The sequence below is a fragment of the Macrotis lagotis genome, chromosome X (genome assembly GCF_037893015.1).
Source record: "Macrotis lagotis isolate mMagLag1 chromosome X, bilby.v1.9.chrom.fasta, whole genome shotgun sequence".
NCBI classification, from domain to species: Eukaryota; Metazoa; Chordata; class Mammalia; order Peramelemorphia; family Peramelidae; genus Macrotis; species Macrotis lagotis.
The window spans coordinates 644,378,982-644,397,244 of NC_133666.1; the positions used below are offsets into that span (position 1 = coordinate 644,378,982).

Genomic DNA, 18,263 nt, shown 5'->3' on the forward strand with positions numbered 1-18,263 from the left:
TCACTTTTGACTATTGCCATCCCCTAACCCAGTACCTGCTTTTAAGGCAGTACCTTAAAAGCAGATTGATTGATTGATATTCCCACCCTTGCTTCCATTTCCTGTATATTATAAAAATCTAAATTGATCAGTGCCCCTGTTACAGCCTCTTTAGACAGCTCTCCTTTTTCCTCATGGTGAGGAATATGTGGATGTTTGGGTTCCACAAGAATGTGAAGGAAGAATTGTTAGTTTATATTACAAAGATTGGGCTCTGCCTATATTCTAGCCTTATGGACAGGTAGCTTCAATCTGATCAAAAACTGAGATTAGATCAGGTGGGCCCCACCTATTTTTAAGTTAACCTAGGGTCTTGACCTTCTCCTTCAGGTATGCTCAAGGAGCTAGCAGTTCTTGCTCATTAGCATGATTGGGGAAAATGGAGGGGAAAATGTATGGGGACCTGTGTACCAATTAGATTGGGATCCCAGCCTATGATTGGCATGAAGGGGCAGTAACATGGCCTTTCAAAGTGCATAAAAAACCTTGCATTTTTGGGATTTCCTTGCCTCTCTCCCACCTTGAGAGAGGTGTGCCATTTTGTTAAGATATCTTAATAAAAAACCATTTTGATCACTCTGGACTAAGTATTCACAAGCCATTTAGAACACTCATATTGGTTTAGTCTTCAGACATTCATTTCTAAGATCACGTCCTCCATCCCTCCTGGACATTGGTAGAAAAATTTTTCATCTGCTTGAATTCTATTTAATTCTATTTGAAATATGCTTTCCCCAAATCTAAGTAGCTTTCCTTTTCTCTATTATTTCTATGATGGGGCTCTTAATGAGCAGTAATCTTTTATAAGTTCCTCTGGTTTTGGAGACAAAGCTTATTTATTTATTTATTTATTTTTGGTTTCTATCCTTTCTTAGACTGTGCTGCATTCAGCTTGGATCTATGGGTATCATGGAAGCAAATGTAAAGACTATAAGGGAGTGTCTTCTTTTGGGGGGAGGAAGGAGGGAAGAGAGGGAGAGGGAGGAAAAAAAATTGTAAAATTCAAAACCTTGCAAAAATAATGCTTATGTTAGATGTAATTGGAAAACAAATAAAATATCTATATAACTAAAAAAAAATACACAGTCTGTGCTGAATGGAGACTTTCTGAACTGGACAACTGAAATTCCCCAGCATGATCACAGCAAGCTTTTGCCAGGCTTTGTTCTTGAACACATTCATTTTCTCTTTCTGTCAGGGTGGTCTGTAGAATTTCTCTTTTGTTTCTGTTCTCCTCAATGGTCACTCAAATGCACTCTTCTTTGCCTTTTTGGATTTTCTCACATAAGTGTATGTTATTAATGTTGGGTATCTGTGCCCACCACTTTCACCCTTCCACCACTGGCTCCCCGGAGCCTTTACTTGGTTTGATCATTCTGGGAAAAGGTATATATAGTCTTTAGGAACCATGTTCCATGCGGCTCTTATCCAATGATGTTTAAATTTGCCTCCATGTGTTGGGTTGCTTGTCATCCACAGTGTGGATAGTGTGTCTAAGTTTAGTTCCTTTCTAGGATTTTTTTTTCTGTGAATTTCTGTGCATCTCAACTGCTAATCTTTCTATACTTTATCTCCTATAGCTACCTTGGTGGATATTTGTAGGCAGCACCTTCTTCCTCCAATCTTTTAAATTTATAGCCATTTGGACTAAATTTGGAAGACTTGTAGGAAATACATTTCTAGAGCAGCTAGGTGGCATAGTGGATAGAGCACCAGCCCTGGAGTCAGGAGTACCTGGGTTCAAATTTGGCCTCAGACACTTAATATAATTAGCTAGCTGTGTGGCCTTGGGCAAGTGACTTAACCCCATTGCCTTGCAAAAAAAAAAAAATCTAAAAAAAAATACATTTCTACCAGTCCTTTGTAGATGCATGCTACTTCTGGTCAAGGACATTCCTATATTTAAGTCATGGTCCAGAAATCCAAATACTGTTGTGAGACACCATCTTTTTAATCAACTGTTCACTTCCTAAGAAGGAAACATTTCTTCCACTGAAGCTAGATGGAAGATGGGTCCATATACCCCTTAGTGATGAGACTAGATCCGGGGTGAACAAATAGAGCCAAATCTTATAGACTTTTTCTTGACCTTCTTTGACCTCTCCACAGTCTAAGACACTATTGAGCTCCCTTTTCTCTCCAGGCTTTCTTGACATTACTCTCATCCAGTTCTCTCCCCACAACTGACTTCACTCCTGTACTAGATCTTCATCCACCTTGACTGCTGATGATGCGTGTCTTCTAAAGCCCTAGCCTTGGCTCTCATCTCTTCTCCCTCTAAGCTATCTCACTCGAAATGTCAGTAAATGAGCACTTATTAAATGTCTACTCTGTTCCAAGTACTGTGCTTTTGAGCCCTTGAAGAACTCACAATTTAAAAGGGGAGACAGAAATAATTAAAAGAGAAAAAACTAGCCATGAGCAATTGGGGAAGGCTTCCTGTAGAACAAGGAAGGGGAACCTTTTTTCTGTCAAGGGCCATTGGGATATTTATAACATCATTTGTGGGCCACATTTGATCAAATATTTAATTAATTCATCCCTAAGAAGTTCCTAAATTTATTGAATTTCTAGTCCTGCCTGCGGTTGCCCTGGCAAAGGCAGACCAATACAACCTACTTGGTCAAAGATTCCCTCTCCTACTATAGAAGGTGGGATTTTAGCTGGGACTTAAAGAAAGCCAAGAGGTGATGAGGAGACAAAGCATTCTAGTTATGGGGACAGCCAAAGCCACTCTCAGATGTCAGCTCTCAGAGATTTAATTATCATCTCAAGATAGATGATTCTCAGATCCCTTTATCGAATGCTAGCCTCTGCCCTGACTGGACGCCTCCCATCTCCAACTGTCTATTGGACATCTTGACCTGTCGGATTTCCTATGGACATCTTCCAGTCCATGTCTCAAACTGAACTTGTTACCTGGGCTCCAAGTTCCTTTCCCAAACTTCCCCATCACTGTTGAGGGCTCTGCCACCCTCCCAGTCACAGGATGTTTATCAGCCTTGACTCCTTATTCTTTCTCCTCCTGTAACCAATATAGTGCCAAGTTCTTTTGATCCAAAACATCAGTAGTCTAGGCTCTCTTCTCTTTCCTGCCCCCCCCGGGGGGCTTTCTCACCCTATAACCTGGACTGTTGTTACCTGTTGATGGGTCACCAGCCTCAAGCTTCTCCCCACTTCCATTCGTTTGCCAAAGTGCAGATGTGACGTTACCCTCTTTTCCCCTTCAGGGGCTATCACCTCTAGGATCAAATCTGAATGATGTTGAGCTTTTCAAGTCTTTTATAACCAGGTTCCTTCCTACCTCTGGTCTTTTTTACTTTACAGAGAGATGCCACCCCAGACCCTTTCAGTGATCCAGGGAACACCGAACTTCTTGCTATTCATAATGTGATTCAGGGTGTTTCACTAGCTGACCCTCATGCCTGGGATGTTCTCTCCAATAATTTACTCCTGGCTTCTTTCAAATCTCAGCTAAAATTCCTCCTCCCCAGAAGCCATTCCTGAGCCTTTTTAATTCTAGGTCTTCCCTCTGTTAATTATCCCAATTTATCCTGTGTATAGCTTCTTTGTACATCACTGCATATTCTCTTCCCTATTAGAAGGAAAGCTTCTTGAGGGCAGGGACTGTTTTTGTCTTTGTGTCTGCAGCAGGATGTATGATAAGCTCTTAACGCTTAATTGTTGTTGAGGGCATCTATGGAGAGAGGACAACATTGAACCCTGGTTGTCTTCTGTTTGGATCACTCCCTCTCAAGGGTGTAATGACAAGAGTCAAAAGTACTGGGTTCTAGGGGAGGCTAGGTGGCGCAGTGGATAGAGCACTGGCCCTGGAGTCAGGAGCACCTGAATTCAAATCTGACCTCAGACACTTAATAATTACCTAGCCGTGTAACCTTGGGCAAGCCACTTAACCCCACTGCCTTGAAAAAAACTAAAAAAACAAACAAAAAAAAAGTATTGGGTTCTAGTCCTGACTGCTGCTGACTTTGTGTGTGACCTTGGGCAAGACATGTACTTTTTTCTTCTGTGAAATCAGGGTGATGCCAAGGTCTCTAAGGGACCTTTGAGCTCTGAAATTAGACTATGATTGTTCAAAGAAAGCCTCTAGCCAATGGGGAGACCAGAGGGCCTGGGCTCCCCAAACCTTCCCTCTCACCGTCCCTCCCAGCATCCTAGCAGGGAAGCTAGGGAGAGGAGAGACTCCCAACTAGACAAACAGCACAGGGTAGCCCATGAGTTTCCATCTTTACTGAGCAGAATGAATGCAAAATTATTTTTCAAGGTAAGGTACAAGTAGAAAATTTAGGAATTAGTCAAAAGGCACATGTTCTAAAAAAAAAAATCTTCTTTTTACATATATACATTTCAATTAATTATAAATACACATAGAAATCCAAGAAGGCCCAACATAACAAGCAGATTCCAAAGTGCTCAGAGGGGAGGGGATGACATGAGGCTCTCTCTTGCTCACACTCACACACTCACATACATACACACAAACACATACACACAAAACACACCATCAGTAGGACTGAGGCAATAACTTAGGGGCACGATCCCCAGTGACGGATATTTGACCCTGCCTGTCCTGGGGTCAGGGGTGAAGGTGCTATATGGTTAGAGGAGAATTGCATATATTAAAAAGGTGGGGGTAGGAGGGGGGGAATTCACCCATGAAAAGCATCCCCTCATGGGAGTGGGGACAGAGACGGGGGAGAGAGAGCACCTTCGGTTTTTCCTGAGATTACAGCTCCCACAGTTTTGGGGGTTCTGGCAATTGGAGCCAGGTTTCCCCAACACTGAGAGGGGACATTATAAATAGAGAGGGAGGAAGAAGAGGAGGACCAGGATGGTGCTGCCCTGGAAGATAAGAGGAGACAAAGACTCACTGCTACCCTTTGGGCACAAGGGTAGAGGGAGTGGCAGGGACCCAGGGAAGAAAAATCCTGATAAAACCCAACTGTAGCTTCCTGAAACTCATTCAGTCAGCATTGCCCCTGGACCCTGGCCCTCCTCCCCTGAAAAACAGTGAGAAGGAAGTGGGAAGAGAGGGAAGCCGGCCAGGAGAAGCCTCGCATCAGCCCTGGGGGACAGGCGCAGACTTTTCAGACTCAAGAAGGGGGCCCTTATCTTCACTCTTAACTGTCCCCTTCCTGATCTCTAATCTTTAAACGGTCAACTGGACCAACCACCTCAACTAGAGCTGTCCGTTGATTCCTCCAAAGATAAAAAATGAAGCAACTAGGAAGGAGAGGGGAGGCAGGAAAGATGGAGGAAGGAGACCAGTTATGGGGCGGAGGACTCTGAGGCAGAGAGCCCTGAGCCTCAGTTTCCTTATCTATAAAATGAGGGGGCTGGATTGGATGATCTCTAAGGTCTCTTCTAGTGCTGATGTTCCATGATTCTTTTCAGGGGAAATGAGGGGCCCTTTAGAAGGGCAGAGAAAACCTGAAAGCTCAACTTCCCTGGCAGACTATTTCTGACAGGGCAGGCCTGAAATCCTTAGGGAAACAGGGAGAAGAGGGGGACAGAAGTGGGGAGAAGAGGCCCGGGGCTCCTAAAACCTGATAGGTTCCCTGGGCTGGAGCAGAGGGGCTGCTTGGACACCCAGTGGACAAAAGAAGGGGGCAGAGGGGAGGGGAGGGGCACTGTCGAGGGCTATCTGTCCTTTCCTCTGGCTGACCAAACCCAACAAAGGAGTTTAAATAGCCTTTCTCAGGGTGAGGAAATCGGAGGAAGTGCTAAGAATCCTGAGTGGGGACTTAGGAGATAATGGGTTCTAGTCTTGCCTTGGCTCCCTTCAGGCCTCTATTTCTTCATCTCTCAAGGGAGGGAGGGAGCTGGGTCCAAGGAAGGTCCTTCCTCTCAGATCTAACAGTCTAAGGTTCTAAGCTTTGGACTTTCCAAAGAGGGCAGTGATGTCTTCTCCTGTGGATTCTCCAGGCAGGCCCATCTCTTGTGGGGACCAGGAGGATGGGCTGAGCTTGGGCTCAGACCCAAAGTCAGTTTCAGGGAATTCAGAGAAACATGCCTTCCCTCTGCCCCTTGCTCTGCTCCCAGTGTTGTGGGGTATGGGAGCGGACCCTCAGTCTGGCACCTTGCCTCTCAGTAGTCTGCCTGACAATGGAGAATAGGGTGAGCAACCCATTACCCCTCCTATATCTTTGGCCCTTGAGGCTCAGGGGAATGGGCGGGGTATATGTGGGGTCAGGTCAGTTCCCTGCCACCCAAAACCTGGGGTAATAACTGAACAACGGCATGACTGGAGAAGGGGGAGGGGAAATCACAGAGTTGGGCGGCCTCAGCCACTGGATGCAAATCCATCCAGACCCCCACCCTTTTATATATAACATAAAAAATTTGTATTTATATAGATGTGTGAATGTATATTATATATAAATAAAATTTTTTTTTTGTTTTAAAAGGAACTATATAGTTACCTAGCCATCTGTCCATCCCTTCCTACTTACACCCTAAAATAGGGATGTTAAACCCTTCCAAAGGACCAGGTGCTCTTGCCACTTCATCAGCCCCATAAGAGATAAAGGGCTGCCTGTGGAGGGAGAGGGATGGTGCCAGGTTTCCAGTCCTAGGAGTTTGTAAAGGGTGGGCTGAATTGGATGACACTCTGTCGCTCCAAGCCTAGGGGGTTCTCTTGGGGGACCACATTCAAAGACCTCAACATATCTTCCAGGATCTCCTTGAAATTGATATCCCCTTGGGAGGTGAGGTCATCCGGTGGGGGTCGAAGCTGCAGGAGAGGCAAGGGTTCGTGGGAGGGCAGCGGATGACTGCCGGGCAGGTTGGGCAGGCTGGGCAGGCTGGGCCCTGGCCCGTCCAGAGGTGGGGGGTAGGTGAACCTGGGTGGTGGCAGCTGAGGGGCTTGTGTGGAGAAAGGCAGGTTCGTCGAGTCGAGGCTCAGGAGGCCCCCAGGGAGGTTGTCATCCAAGGGGCCAGAGGTCAGGTCCAAGACCTCGCTGGGATTGGAGTGTATGGAGAGGGGGGGCCAGGAGCCCAGCAGGGATGCCTGGAAGGGCAGCAGGGGGTCTACAAGGCCCATGGGCTGGGCGGCCCGTGCCTGTTTCCGCTTCACGTCAGCGTCCATCTGCTTCAGCTCCTCCAGCACCTTGGGCACACAGCTCTCGGGGATCTTGATGCCTGCCAGAGACCCAGGCCCCAATGTTCAGTTGCCCCCAGGGGTCAGGCAGTGGAGCCTATCCCCCTCCCAGACCCCTCCCCAGAAGACACCCCAGCTCACCAACTTGCTTCTTCTTGTCCTTGGTCTTGAGCCTCACAATCTGCAGATAGCTGCTGCTGGTCACCTCGGCGATGATGCTGGCGATGCGGCTCCACACACGCAGCAGGGCCCCGCACAGCATGTGGTAGTGCCGCAGGCGAGCACCCTGCAAGCATTCCTTGCCCTCCTGGACCAGTTTGCAGTGTCGGTTCCTGGCAGGAGTGGACAGGGTCAGGCAGTTGGCTGGACAAGAGCCCTTGGAATCTAACAGACATTCTCTGTTTTCAGGGCCCCTTCCTCTGGCTCCAAAAGACATCTTTTGTACTTTGTTCTAAGAACCATTCCCTCTTTCTCCCCTGGCTCTGTCTGTGTCCTCTATTCTCAGGCCCCCTCCCTGGATCTGATGGACAACCTCTGTTCTTAGCCCTGGCCCCAAAGACATCCTCTGTTCTCTGTCCCAGGAACCCTCCCAAATCCAATGTTCATTGGAGCACAGATCTGTTAGAAGGCCATTCAGTCCAGTTCCCCCCCCCATTCCTAATGATTGGCCATCCAGCATTGGTCACCCAAAGACCACTAACAAGGGGCACCCACTCACTGGGGCCCAAAGCAACCCATTCCTGCTCTGCACCAACTTCCTGCTGGGACTCCTGGTGTGGCCCTCTGAGGCTGATCTGTGGAGGAGGGGTCTGCAGGGGGGCCCCCAACTCACCAGACAGCATGGTTACAGTGTGTCAGTGAGAAGGTGTAGCTGCTCTCCCAATGCTCCTTGGCATCTTCGGCAGTCACCTGCAGAGGAAGGCATTGAGTGGGCTACATTCATCCTCTCTGAAAGGCTGGGGTGTTGAGCTCACTCCTGCTGAGAGGCCTAGGTCCTTGCCACGGTTTGTTGGGAGGGTAGTGGCAAGAGTCCTGAGGGGCAGCAGGGAAAGCTGTGGCCACTCAGTCCCTGATTCACTGCAGGGCCCCTCCCTCAGGAGCAGTGATACCTCCCAAAGGGTGAGTGAGTCCCAAGATTGGGAATGTGAGTGGCCAGAAGCACTGGAGTTCTATCACCCAAAGAATTGTTGTCCAAGGAGGGCCCATTCTGGGTAGGGAGCTCCTGTAATAAGCAGCGGTATTTCTACAATGAAGAGTCTCCACAGAGCACTGTCGCCTTTGTCCTCCAGCAGAAACAGGGTACACGGGCCCAGAAGGGGCTCTCTCACAGGTTTTGTCTGGGGAGCTCCCAAACTCCCTTTGTCTGCTAGTGAATTCCTATCCCTACTTATTTCTTGTGGCTGATCTGGATCCCTTTGATGAGGGCAATGCAAGGAGCCGGGCCTGGGGCCCACCACACATCCTTCACACCAGAGGACATTCACAGTCCTGGGTGCTCTGCCTGGCCGAACAGAGGGCCCAGAGCGGCTGATGTGGTCAGGCCTGACTCACCCGCCGGTACTTCCTGCAGAGACTGTCCAGGCTCTCAGGCTGGCTCTGTTTGCCGATGTTGGGTTTGTACAGGATGAAGTGTTTCCCACGGCTCTGCTCAGCCAGCAGGCAGCTCTTCCTATTGCCACGCACCTAGAATCAGAGAACATCAAAATGAGAGGTCTGTTGTCCATACAACTCATTGAATGGATGAGGAAACTTAACCTTGAGAAAGGGGAAGGGAAACCCTAGCAGAGTCTAGATACAGCATCAGAGATTGAGAGCTGGGAGAGTCTTCAGATCCCTCAAATCCAAACCCTTCATAATTTTACAGATAAAGAAACTGAGGCTCTGGGAGCTTGGAAGGCTTTATCTAGGATCACATGAGAGGTAGAGCAAGGATTTGGACCCAGGGGTCCCCCAACTCCAACACCTCTTCCGCTGCTCCATGTTGTCCCACATACAAGGCAGGGGCCACAATTCTCATGGCCTGGGGTCCTCTGCAGATGCTGCTTTTCCTTCCACAGTCCAAAGCTGCTGTCCCCCCACCCCCACCAGGCACTCCCTGCCTGCTCCATCCTTCTGACCAATCAAGAAGGCTTGGATGAATTGGTCCCAAGGTTGCTTCTATCTCTAAGTCTATGATCTGAGATATATCCCAGCCCCAAGTGACCTGTCTTTTCTAACCCTCAGTTTTCCACTTCTGTAGCTACAAGGATGATTTTGCACTCTTGACTTTAGAGAGTTGCAATGAGGCAAGTGCTCTGATGCCATGAGAGCTGCTGAGGACTGTAGCCTGTGCTGAATGGAGCCACTTAGGACCACCCAGTGATGGGCTGGGTACTCTCTCTGAGCTGCAGGGCATAGCCAAGACAATGGAGGCTCAGTGTGGAAGGACCTTATGTGAGCAGGGCCAGAGCAGCAGAGGCTCAGGGAGATCCACATGTCTGACTCTCCCTTGGCTGGAATTCTGGGAACTTTTCCATGCTGACCCTGAGGAGATTAGAAGACTTCAGGGTCCCTTGGGGGGCACCCAGAGAAGGACACAGGCTTCTCAAAAGGTAGCATGATGAGGGGAGAGCAATGGGGCTGGGCTCTAGCCTCTAAACTGCTGCTCTCAAGCTGGGGGACCTCAGGCAAGTCACGGCTGCCTCCAGACCAAAGGAGGAGCAGGATGGCTGGGATGCCTCTGAGAAACAGCCACCATGCAATGCTAGGAGATCATCAATCCACAGAGTGCCGCTCACCTTGTAGGAGAGGTAGAAGCCATCATAGGCGCCGGTCATCTGGAGTGATTTCTCATAGGCCTCTTCCCACTTCAAGCCTCGGTCAACACTGATCTGTAAAAAATAGTAATCACAGTGACTCCACTACCAAGTTCATCGTCACCCCTACCACTCACATGGTGCCTTGGCTGATTCTTATCTACTTCTCCTGTCTGAGTCTAAAACACCTTGTGAGGTCATGGGCTGGGCAGGATTGTGGATGCCCAGTGGAGTATGCGCGGGCTCCCAGTGGCACATGTGCAGGCTCCAGGTGGACCTGGAAGGGTCCTCAGAGACCAGGTGGGAAGTACAAAGGGCTCTTTCTGCAAGATCTTTTTTTTTTTAAATTTGTGTAACAACTGATGAAGTTCTTCTCATTCCCTAATCCAGGAAATTGTCTGCGATGATGTCCAGCCATTGAGCCATCTAGTCCTCTCTGAAGAGAAGGGAATGGAGAGACTCAAGAACACAAAGGTAGTAAGCATTAGGGCCAGCATTTGAATCTGGGGCCTGTGACTCTCATAATCTCAGATTTTCTGGTGGACTGGGAAGGAAGGGGGCAGGTGTGATGAGGTCGGCACAGAAGGAGGCAGGTGATACCCTCAGGTCAGTGTGTACTAGCAGAGATCCTGAAGAAGAGGCTAAGTCTGGGGCTCCCAGGAAGGAGGGATCTGGGCTGGCCACAGTTACCTTGTAAAAGACAACCTGTCCATCCTGAGGGTGGCCGGGCGTCTGGAACTCCTGCTGGCTCTCCTCATAGATCTCATCTATTCCCGGGGCTAGGTCTAAGGGAAGGAGGAAGATGCAGGTGAGGGCTTTGGAGATGACTGCGCACAGATACTAAGGCCAGCCCTCTCCGTGGCAGAAACTAGCGGTCTCACGCCTCGAGTTCTTCATGAACTCACTCCTGATGATCCACAGACATCAGAGGCTCCTGAATCCGATCTGCTCACCCCTCTAACAACACGCCATGTGGCCATGGAGTCTTGGCCTGAAGAGCAAGGTGCCCAACTCCCTGTCCAGTCAGCCAAGTGTGCCAACTCTCAGGGGCAGTTTTGTGGCACCCTCAGCAACCTTATACCTCATCTAGCAATCCCTCCCCTATCCTGTGATGGGAATTTTTAATCAATTTCTAATGGACCTAAGGGAAGTGGTCCAATGGAAAAAAATATTTTTTGATTAAAATTTTTCTTGTAAGGGTTTGGTATCCAAGAAATAGAAACAATAAAAAATAAACATAAGACCACATAAGTGGTTAAAAGATAGAAACACTCTCAAAAGAAGTATTTGCAACCACATGAAAAAAAATGCTCCAAATATAATAATATTATAATAAGAGAAATGCAAATCAAAACAACTCAGAGATTTTACCTCTACAAATCTATACCCTGCAAACTGGAGAAAATGACCCCAAAATGGGCAACAGTCAATGAAGGAGGGGCTGTAAAAAAGATTGGCACATTAATTCACTGTTGGTGGAGCTGTGAAATGGCATAGTTATTGTGAAAAAAAAAATTGGAATTATGCAAATAAAGTGACTAAAATGTCCATACTCTTTGAACCAGAAACTCCATTACTGGGCTTATACACCCAAAGAAACCACTGAGAAGAAGAAAGTCCCCATAGACCCCCCCCAAAAAAAATCTGCAGCAGCATTTTTTATGATAGCAAAGAACTGAGAAACAAAGCAGATGCCCATTGGCTTGGGAATGGCTAAACAAATTGTGGTACATGAATGTAATAGAATATTCCCTTGCTATAAGAATGATGTATGTGATGAATAGGGAGAAGCATCTCTCTCTTTCTCTCTCTCTCTCATACACATATCCCCACACAAGGGAACTCTATATATCAAGTAGGACTGACATGAGGAGTTGTGAGAGCCCACTACTATTCCCCTTTGTGGAAGCGGGAGGTATTATCCATTGAACAGGTTTCTGTATCATTGTGCTGATTCTCGCCCCCTCCCCCCAATATTACTACCTGTCATATGGGATCTCCGAGATGGAGGGATAAATGAGATAACTATGTTTCTCTGAAGCACAGAAAACATAAAAAAAAATGGTAAAAACACAGTAATTATAATAAACTAAACTCTCATTTTCACCAAGTGTAAGATTTTATTCTATGTAGTTTCATCTTATTAGGTTTTCTGGGCTGTCAGTCTGTCTGGATTGGGGCTCTGTCGATGAACATGTCCACTATCCCTCCCAGACATTGCTCTCCACAGGGGAATTACTTCTTGCAGAGCAATGTCTCAGGAGGCCACTTACTTTCAGGGTCTTTTAATTTTGACATGGATCTGGGATATAGATAAACTTATGAGACACCATACACAAGAAGGTGTGAACAGGAAGTTTGGGCAGCTCCCATAGTTCTGGGAAGGCTCTGCTTCTGGACACCAACAACAAATGCCTTCTCTTACCTAAGATGCCCATGTCGTATTTGCCCTCCTTCTTGTCCTTTTCAATTAGGTAATCGAAGGTGTCAGAGAAGTACTGGAAGAGGGTGTTCTGTTTGTGCACTTCCAATCCCAGGATACGGTTCAGAAACTTAGTGATGGAGCAATCTAGGAGAGGAGAAGAAGAGACAGCTCAGGTCAGGGGCCAAGGGGAGGGTCTGCTGCTCCATGAGTGTGTATCCAGGGCCTGGAAACCCCACTGACCCCATCTGGCACTGGTCCAGGCCTCCTGTAGAGGCCAGCAAGGATAGGTGAGATTGCCTCATTGTGGGGAGGGAGATCTTCCACTATGAGCCAGCAGCTCAGTTCTATAGATTTAACCAAGTACCTCCCTAGTCCTGTGACACAGGGGTGGTGAAGGGACTTGGGATTTCACTGGGAGAGGAACTCCCTAAGGAGAAAACTATCAGTGCAGGCTATCACCTAGGACTCAGGGTCATGGCCAGGAGGTATCAAGACAGGCCTCTAACCTAGGACTCTGGCTCTGAAGTCCACTTTTTATACACTATAATAAAAACAACAATAACAGTACCGGCACTTAGGGCTCGAAGGTTGGTCAAGTGCTTTATAAATACTATCTTATTCATTCTTTACAACAACCCGGGGAGGTAGATTCTACTCTTCTCATTTTACAGGTGAGGAACTAAGGCAAATGGAAGCAAAAGGACTTGCCCAAAGTCACGAACCTAGTAGGTGTTTCTGATTCTACATCCCCCACTATCCACAGCATCATCCAGGTGTTCACTATGCTACAACTACAGAAGAACTAAAAAGTAGAAGTGTTATTTCCTCATTTTACAAATGAGGAAACCTGGGTTGTTCAGAAGTTCAGTGACCTATCTGCAGGCATGACTTGAACAGAGTATTCTGGATAAGATGGGGAAGATGGCCTCCATAGAAGACAGGTAGGGCTCTGGCTAGATGGGAGAGCAGTGGCCATCCAGGGAGCCCAGTGGTCTTCCAGGCCTGACTTTTCCTTGGGACTCACCCTTCTCGATAGCAATGCAGCCAAACTTCATCTCTCGGCAGCAGATTCCCACGGAGAGCAGGCCCTGTTTCATCTCTACAGTGACAGAGGCAAGATGATGAGCAGCAGCCCTTCCTTTACCTCCCCTGAAATACTTCCACTACGGAAGCCAAAGGCATCCAACGACACCCCCCGGGCTTGAATGCCTCTTCTAGAGTCCTGTCTATTCTTCTCCAAGGCTCAATCTGAAAGTCTCTCTCATCTAGGAAGTCTTCCTGGACCAAGACCTCATTCTACCCAGGCCAGAATGGAGCCCAGTCCTCAGTTCTTCACAGGTCCCTGATTTTTCCATGTTGCCATCTCCTTCATCATTCAAAAAACAGCCTTCAAATGGGGAAGCTAGGTGGGGTTGTAGATAGAGCACCAGCCCTGGAATCAGGAAGAGCTGAGTTCAAATCTAGCCTCAGACAAAACTGATTGCCTCACAAGAACCTCCAAAACAAAATAAAAAAATCCCATAACAACAAGACAGCCTTCAAGAACTGTTCCTCTTCACCTGGGACCTTCCTTCACTTAGCCCAACACCAGACCCAGTCTATATCCATATAGATAGAAAATCAACCTATCTAAATCAACATAACTATCTATCTGTCTATCTAACTACCTACCCTCCTACCTACCTACCTATTGCCTCTCAGGCTGAGCTCTAAGTCACTGACAGTCCTGGACCTAGGCTTGCCTGACATCAGATCTGGGATCTTCTGAGAGATCACTGCCAGCCTGAGCCTCGAATTAGAGCCAAATGGTGGTCCTGAGCAGAGGAGAGGGTGTTTCTTTCACTTACACAGGCCCTGCTAAGGGTTGGTCAAGGGCCTCCAAGAGCCACCACACTCAGCTAGTCCTCCCAAGACACCTGTGCCTGTCCTTCAAGGTCTCCTCTTCTCCAGCCTGAGTACACGTTATCATCTGCTATTGTTCAAATCAACTGGAGGTCTCTGGGCCTTCATGATTTGGGTTTTCCTGCCTTCAGGCTTGGGTCTGGAATGCCCTCCTCTTTCCTCTGCCTGGTGCCAGGGCTGGGCATGCAAAGACAAGCACCCCCACCCTCACTCCATGGGGGCATTCTAAATTTGGGGTCTCAGCTTGTCCAGGGCCTCTCATCACACTTTGTCCTAGACTGTCCAACGTACCTCTATGAGATGTGTCTTACCCCCTACTCGAATAATGCTAAGTCGGGAGAGGAGATAGGAAGGGCCTCCCTCAAGGCCACCTGGTCAAATCTCCTTATTTCACAGCTGAGGGAGCCAGGGGCAAAACTGTGAAACATTTGCCTGAGGTCCCCTGAATAGGAAGGACAGTCAAGTCTGAGAGCCCTTTCCCACCTCTGCCAGAGGATGGATGAGATAAAAAGAGGCAAACAGAAAAATTCAGACCAGATGGCACAGATGAAAAGAATACATGCTGCTGCTGCTGATGATATTGATGACAGCCAGCACCACATAGAAGGTTTCTAGGGCACTTTACAAGTACTGCCTCATTTAACCCTCACAACATGCCCTGGAGGAGGATGTGTTATTATCCCCACTTTACAGATGAGGAAACCGAGGCAGGCATGGTTTAGTGGCAGAGCCCCCCGAGGGGGCCCGGTGCTATGCACTCTGGCGCCACCTGGCGCTCAGCATGAGGAAGGCACCCTGATGAGTTAGGGTGGATTCCCCTAATGGGAGCCCCAGGCTTGGAGGGGGGCTGCACCATGGCTCAAATTTCTTTGGCAGCACTTCATAAATATAACTTGTTGAACTGAGAAAACACTGATGTTTGGTGGTGGTGGAGGAGAGGGGAGCCCACCACTCCCCCAGGAGGCCCCAAGCCAGGACCCAGACACTGAGCACCCTGCCTAGGCTCCTGTCATTCTGGTGGTCCCTCTGGATAGGCAGGGCTTTCCCCAAGGTTGGCTGACCCCATCTCCTCACTCTTCACCCAAGGCTCACCTCGAAAGAAGGCGGCATCTCCTCCTGGATAGTTCTTGGGCAGGGGGACTTTGTTCTCAGACTGGTTCAGGATGGCAGACAGGACTCTGTCCAGGGCTCTGGCTCCATACTGTAAGGAGATGGCACCAGTTAGGTGCTGGCCCTGGGACAGATCTGCCCGGCCCTCACAGTCCAGGGGAAGGCAGGAGGGAAAGGGATGCAGATAGAGGGGGTCCAGCTTGAGACTGGGTCAATCCAGGTTCACGTTTATGTAATTAAGTTAGTGTTTACAAGGCACATTGTTTTGGTTCGACAACTTCTGGGGGATTGGGAGTTATAAACGTGAACTCTATTGATGAAGAAAATAAGGCTCAGGGTTGATGTGGTTTCAAGGTCAGCTTTTAAGCCATCACTTGGATGTGATTGCCAGTTTAATACCCTTCCCAAGATACCTCCAGCCTGGGCCACAGAAGTCTGGCCACTACCTACCCTCCCTTTCCAGCCCCTGCCATGAAGATGCCCAGCTGCTGGGGCACACCTTACCTTGTTCTCAAAGTTATACTTGCTGAGGTCCCTGGATTCAGTGGCTCTTCTGTCCCCATGGGTCAAGGCACCCTGTAAGAAAGAGGGGGAGGGCTACTTGTCTAGAGGACCTTCTTCTGGGGGATTATGGGAGAACAGAGCAAAACCTAGTCCAGGAGGCCTAGCAAACGTGAGAAACTCAGTAAACTCTTGGTTAAGGACCTTGCAGCTTTACCTAGCAAAGAGGCTTTGTGGGCTTCAAAGGAGGCAGACACTCCTCTAAATAATGGGCTTGGAATACAACTTTATGTTCCATCACAAACCTGACTAAAGCTGGGGCTCGAACCTCGTGGGCACTGGGCAGCCCTGACTCCCCATGCGACTCTGGTTGAGGGAGATGCTTTTGAGCGGGAGGGGGAGCAAGGTCACCCAGGCCACAAGGGAAACTTACCAGACTCTCCAAACGTTTTGCAACGATGGAGGCAAATCTCCTCTCCCCAGCCAGTTCTGAGATCAGGAAGACATATTCAGGAGCTGAGATCTGGTTTGATCGATGTGTTCGACCTAGAAAGAAACAACCCCACAGAGATTGGGGGTCAGCATCAAGGAGTGGAAGTGGTCCAGCGGGTGAAGTTGGTAATGGGGTCAAGGTAAAAGACTTCTTCTTGGAGGGTGACCCAAGAATTAGGGGAATACACTGCTGCTCTGCCAAGGGGAGACTGGAGAAAGGGAGGAATAGAGGGAGGGGAATTGGATAGAAAGCTAAACCTGCTCATCATCCAGGTGAGAAGGAAGCACAGTGGAGACAAAGTCTTGGGGAGGGAGATTTGATCAACTGGCCTTATCCCTCCGCTTGGAATCTCCAGTTGATCTTTACTGCCTTTGATCTCTTTCCCTATCCAGACTGTTGCGCTCCAAGCTGCTCTCTGACCCCAAACCCACTGTGGGCTCAGTATGGTCCTGAGGCCTAGAAAAACTTGTCCTCCTCCTCATCTGAATCCTTCCTAACCCTCCTTTAAAACCCAGCTCAAGTGACAGCTTCTCCAAAAATCCTTTCCTGATCCTTCTGGTGGCGATGACCTTTACCCAAGACTTCCCATGCACTGATCGGGGTTGGCAGAGATGTGGGGTCATCTACACTTAAAGAACCTTCCCTGGCTCTGAACCCATGGGAGGGGCTTTAAGGACTAAATCCACAGCTCATTTTGCTCACAAATGGCACTCAAGTGTCCTCCCTTGCCAGCACCTTTCCCTCTGCCTTCTGTGACTGTGCCATTACAGTTACTCGTGGTTCTGACAGACCAGGAGCATAGGCCTCAGAAAGGACCTCTAGGTGCTCTAGAGGTAAGGCCCTTGGACAATGTAAGTGATTGTCCAAGGTCGCACGGGTAGTATACATAAGCAGTGGAAACAGAATGTGAATTGAGACCTCTCTCTCTCCCTCTATTTCTCTTCTCTTTTCCTCATGTTCCTGCTTCTCTCACTCTGCCTCTGGCTCTTTCTTTGAACTAAGTTATGATAATGTCTGCCATTGGCAGAGACTTCTACTTGGCTGGGCTGGGTCAGTCTTCCCACCAGAGCCCAAGTCCGGGCTCTGGCTGATAAAGTGCAGTCTCTATTAAACTGTAGGACAATGAAGATGGTGTTTTGAGTTGGTCTTTTCCCAAGGGCCAAGAACTGCACATAGCAGGTGCTTAATAAATATGTGAACAAATGAACATGAGAAATGAGTTCAGCAAGAAAGATCAAAGAAAATGCCAAGGTTTTCACTCTGAGTAACTGAGGAAGAAGCAATACCTTTAACAGAAATGGAGATTGGATGGAGGCAAGCTTGGGGAGCAGATTAGTTTTGGTTTTAGAAGAACTAGGCCCCTCAGGAATGAAGCTGGGGTCCCCTCCCACTGCTGACAAGCCCCCGGGGGACCCCAAGAGGTGTACACCTTCCCCCAATGCTCACCAAACTGCTGGATGGCCCGGTCGGCACTCCAGGGTAACTCCAGTGTCATGTGGACCCGGCGCCTCTGATTCTTCACTCGCCTGTCTGCTTGCAGGGAGATCCCTGAACTGGAGGCCTCTGAGATGATGGCAACCAGCTGGAGGAGAGGCAGAGGAGACATGAGAGGAGACTCCCTGGGTCAGGCACCACTGACCTGCCCAACCCCAGAGTGGTAGCCTGGCACTGCCACCACTGTGGCATCAGCCAGGGTCTGTGGCAGTATTAGAGCCCGAGCGCTGCCCTTCAGAGCAGCCAAAGGTGAGGTGAGGGTCAAGATCGACTTCTACCTCCTACACTCTGGAGCCACTAAGTCTGGGTCCACTTCCCAGTGATAACTCATCAGAGATCACAGGAATGAGAGCTGAAGGGGATTCTAAGAAATTGTCTAAATCA

The 18,263-nt window shown here is 48.5% G+C and overlaps 1 protein-coding gene across 5 annotated transcripts in view; it reads right to left on the reverse strand.

Moving 5' to 3' along the window:
* The window catches only part of SBNO2 (strawberry notch homolog 2), a 213,205-nt gene continuing 194,942 nt past the window's right edge, over positions 1–18,263 (reverse strand). For 2 of the 5 annotated variants that reach the window (XM_074204526.1, XM_074204527.1), the window contains exons 18-29: positions 17,832–17,967; positions 16,326–16,438; positions 15,896–15,967; positions 15,374–15,482; positions 13,404–13,478; positions 12,380–12,523; positions 10,645–10,739; positions 9,937–10,029; positions 8,711–8,842; positions 7,992–8,068; positions 7,301–7,491; positions 1–7,200 (exon numbers count right to left, since the gene is read on the reverse strand). In XM_074204526.1, the coding sequence (XP_074060627.1) occupies positions 6,632–7,200; positions 7,301–7,491; positions 7,992–8,068; positions 8,711–8,842; positions 9,937–10,029; positions 10,645–10,739; positions 12,380–12,523; positions 13,404–13,478; positions 15,374–15,482; positions 15,896–15,967; positions 16,326–16,438; positions 17,832–17,967 (1,806 nt within the window). In that variant the 3' untranslated portion in view covers positions 1–6,631. The remainder of the gene's footprint in view (positions 7,201–7,300; positions 7,492–7,991; positions 8,069–8,710; positions 8,843–9,936; positions 10,030–10,644; positions 10,740–12,379; positions 12,524–13,403; positions 13,479–15,373; positions 15,483–15,895; positions 15,968–16,325; positions 16,439–17,831; positions 17,968–18,263) is intronic. The other 3 variants (XM_074204524.1, XM_074204523.1, XM_074204525.1) reach the window with 2 other exon arrangements.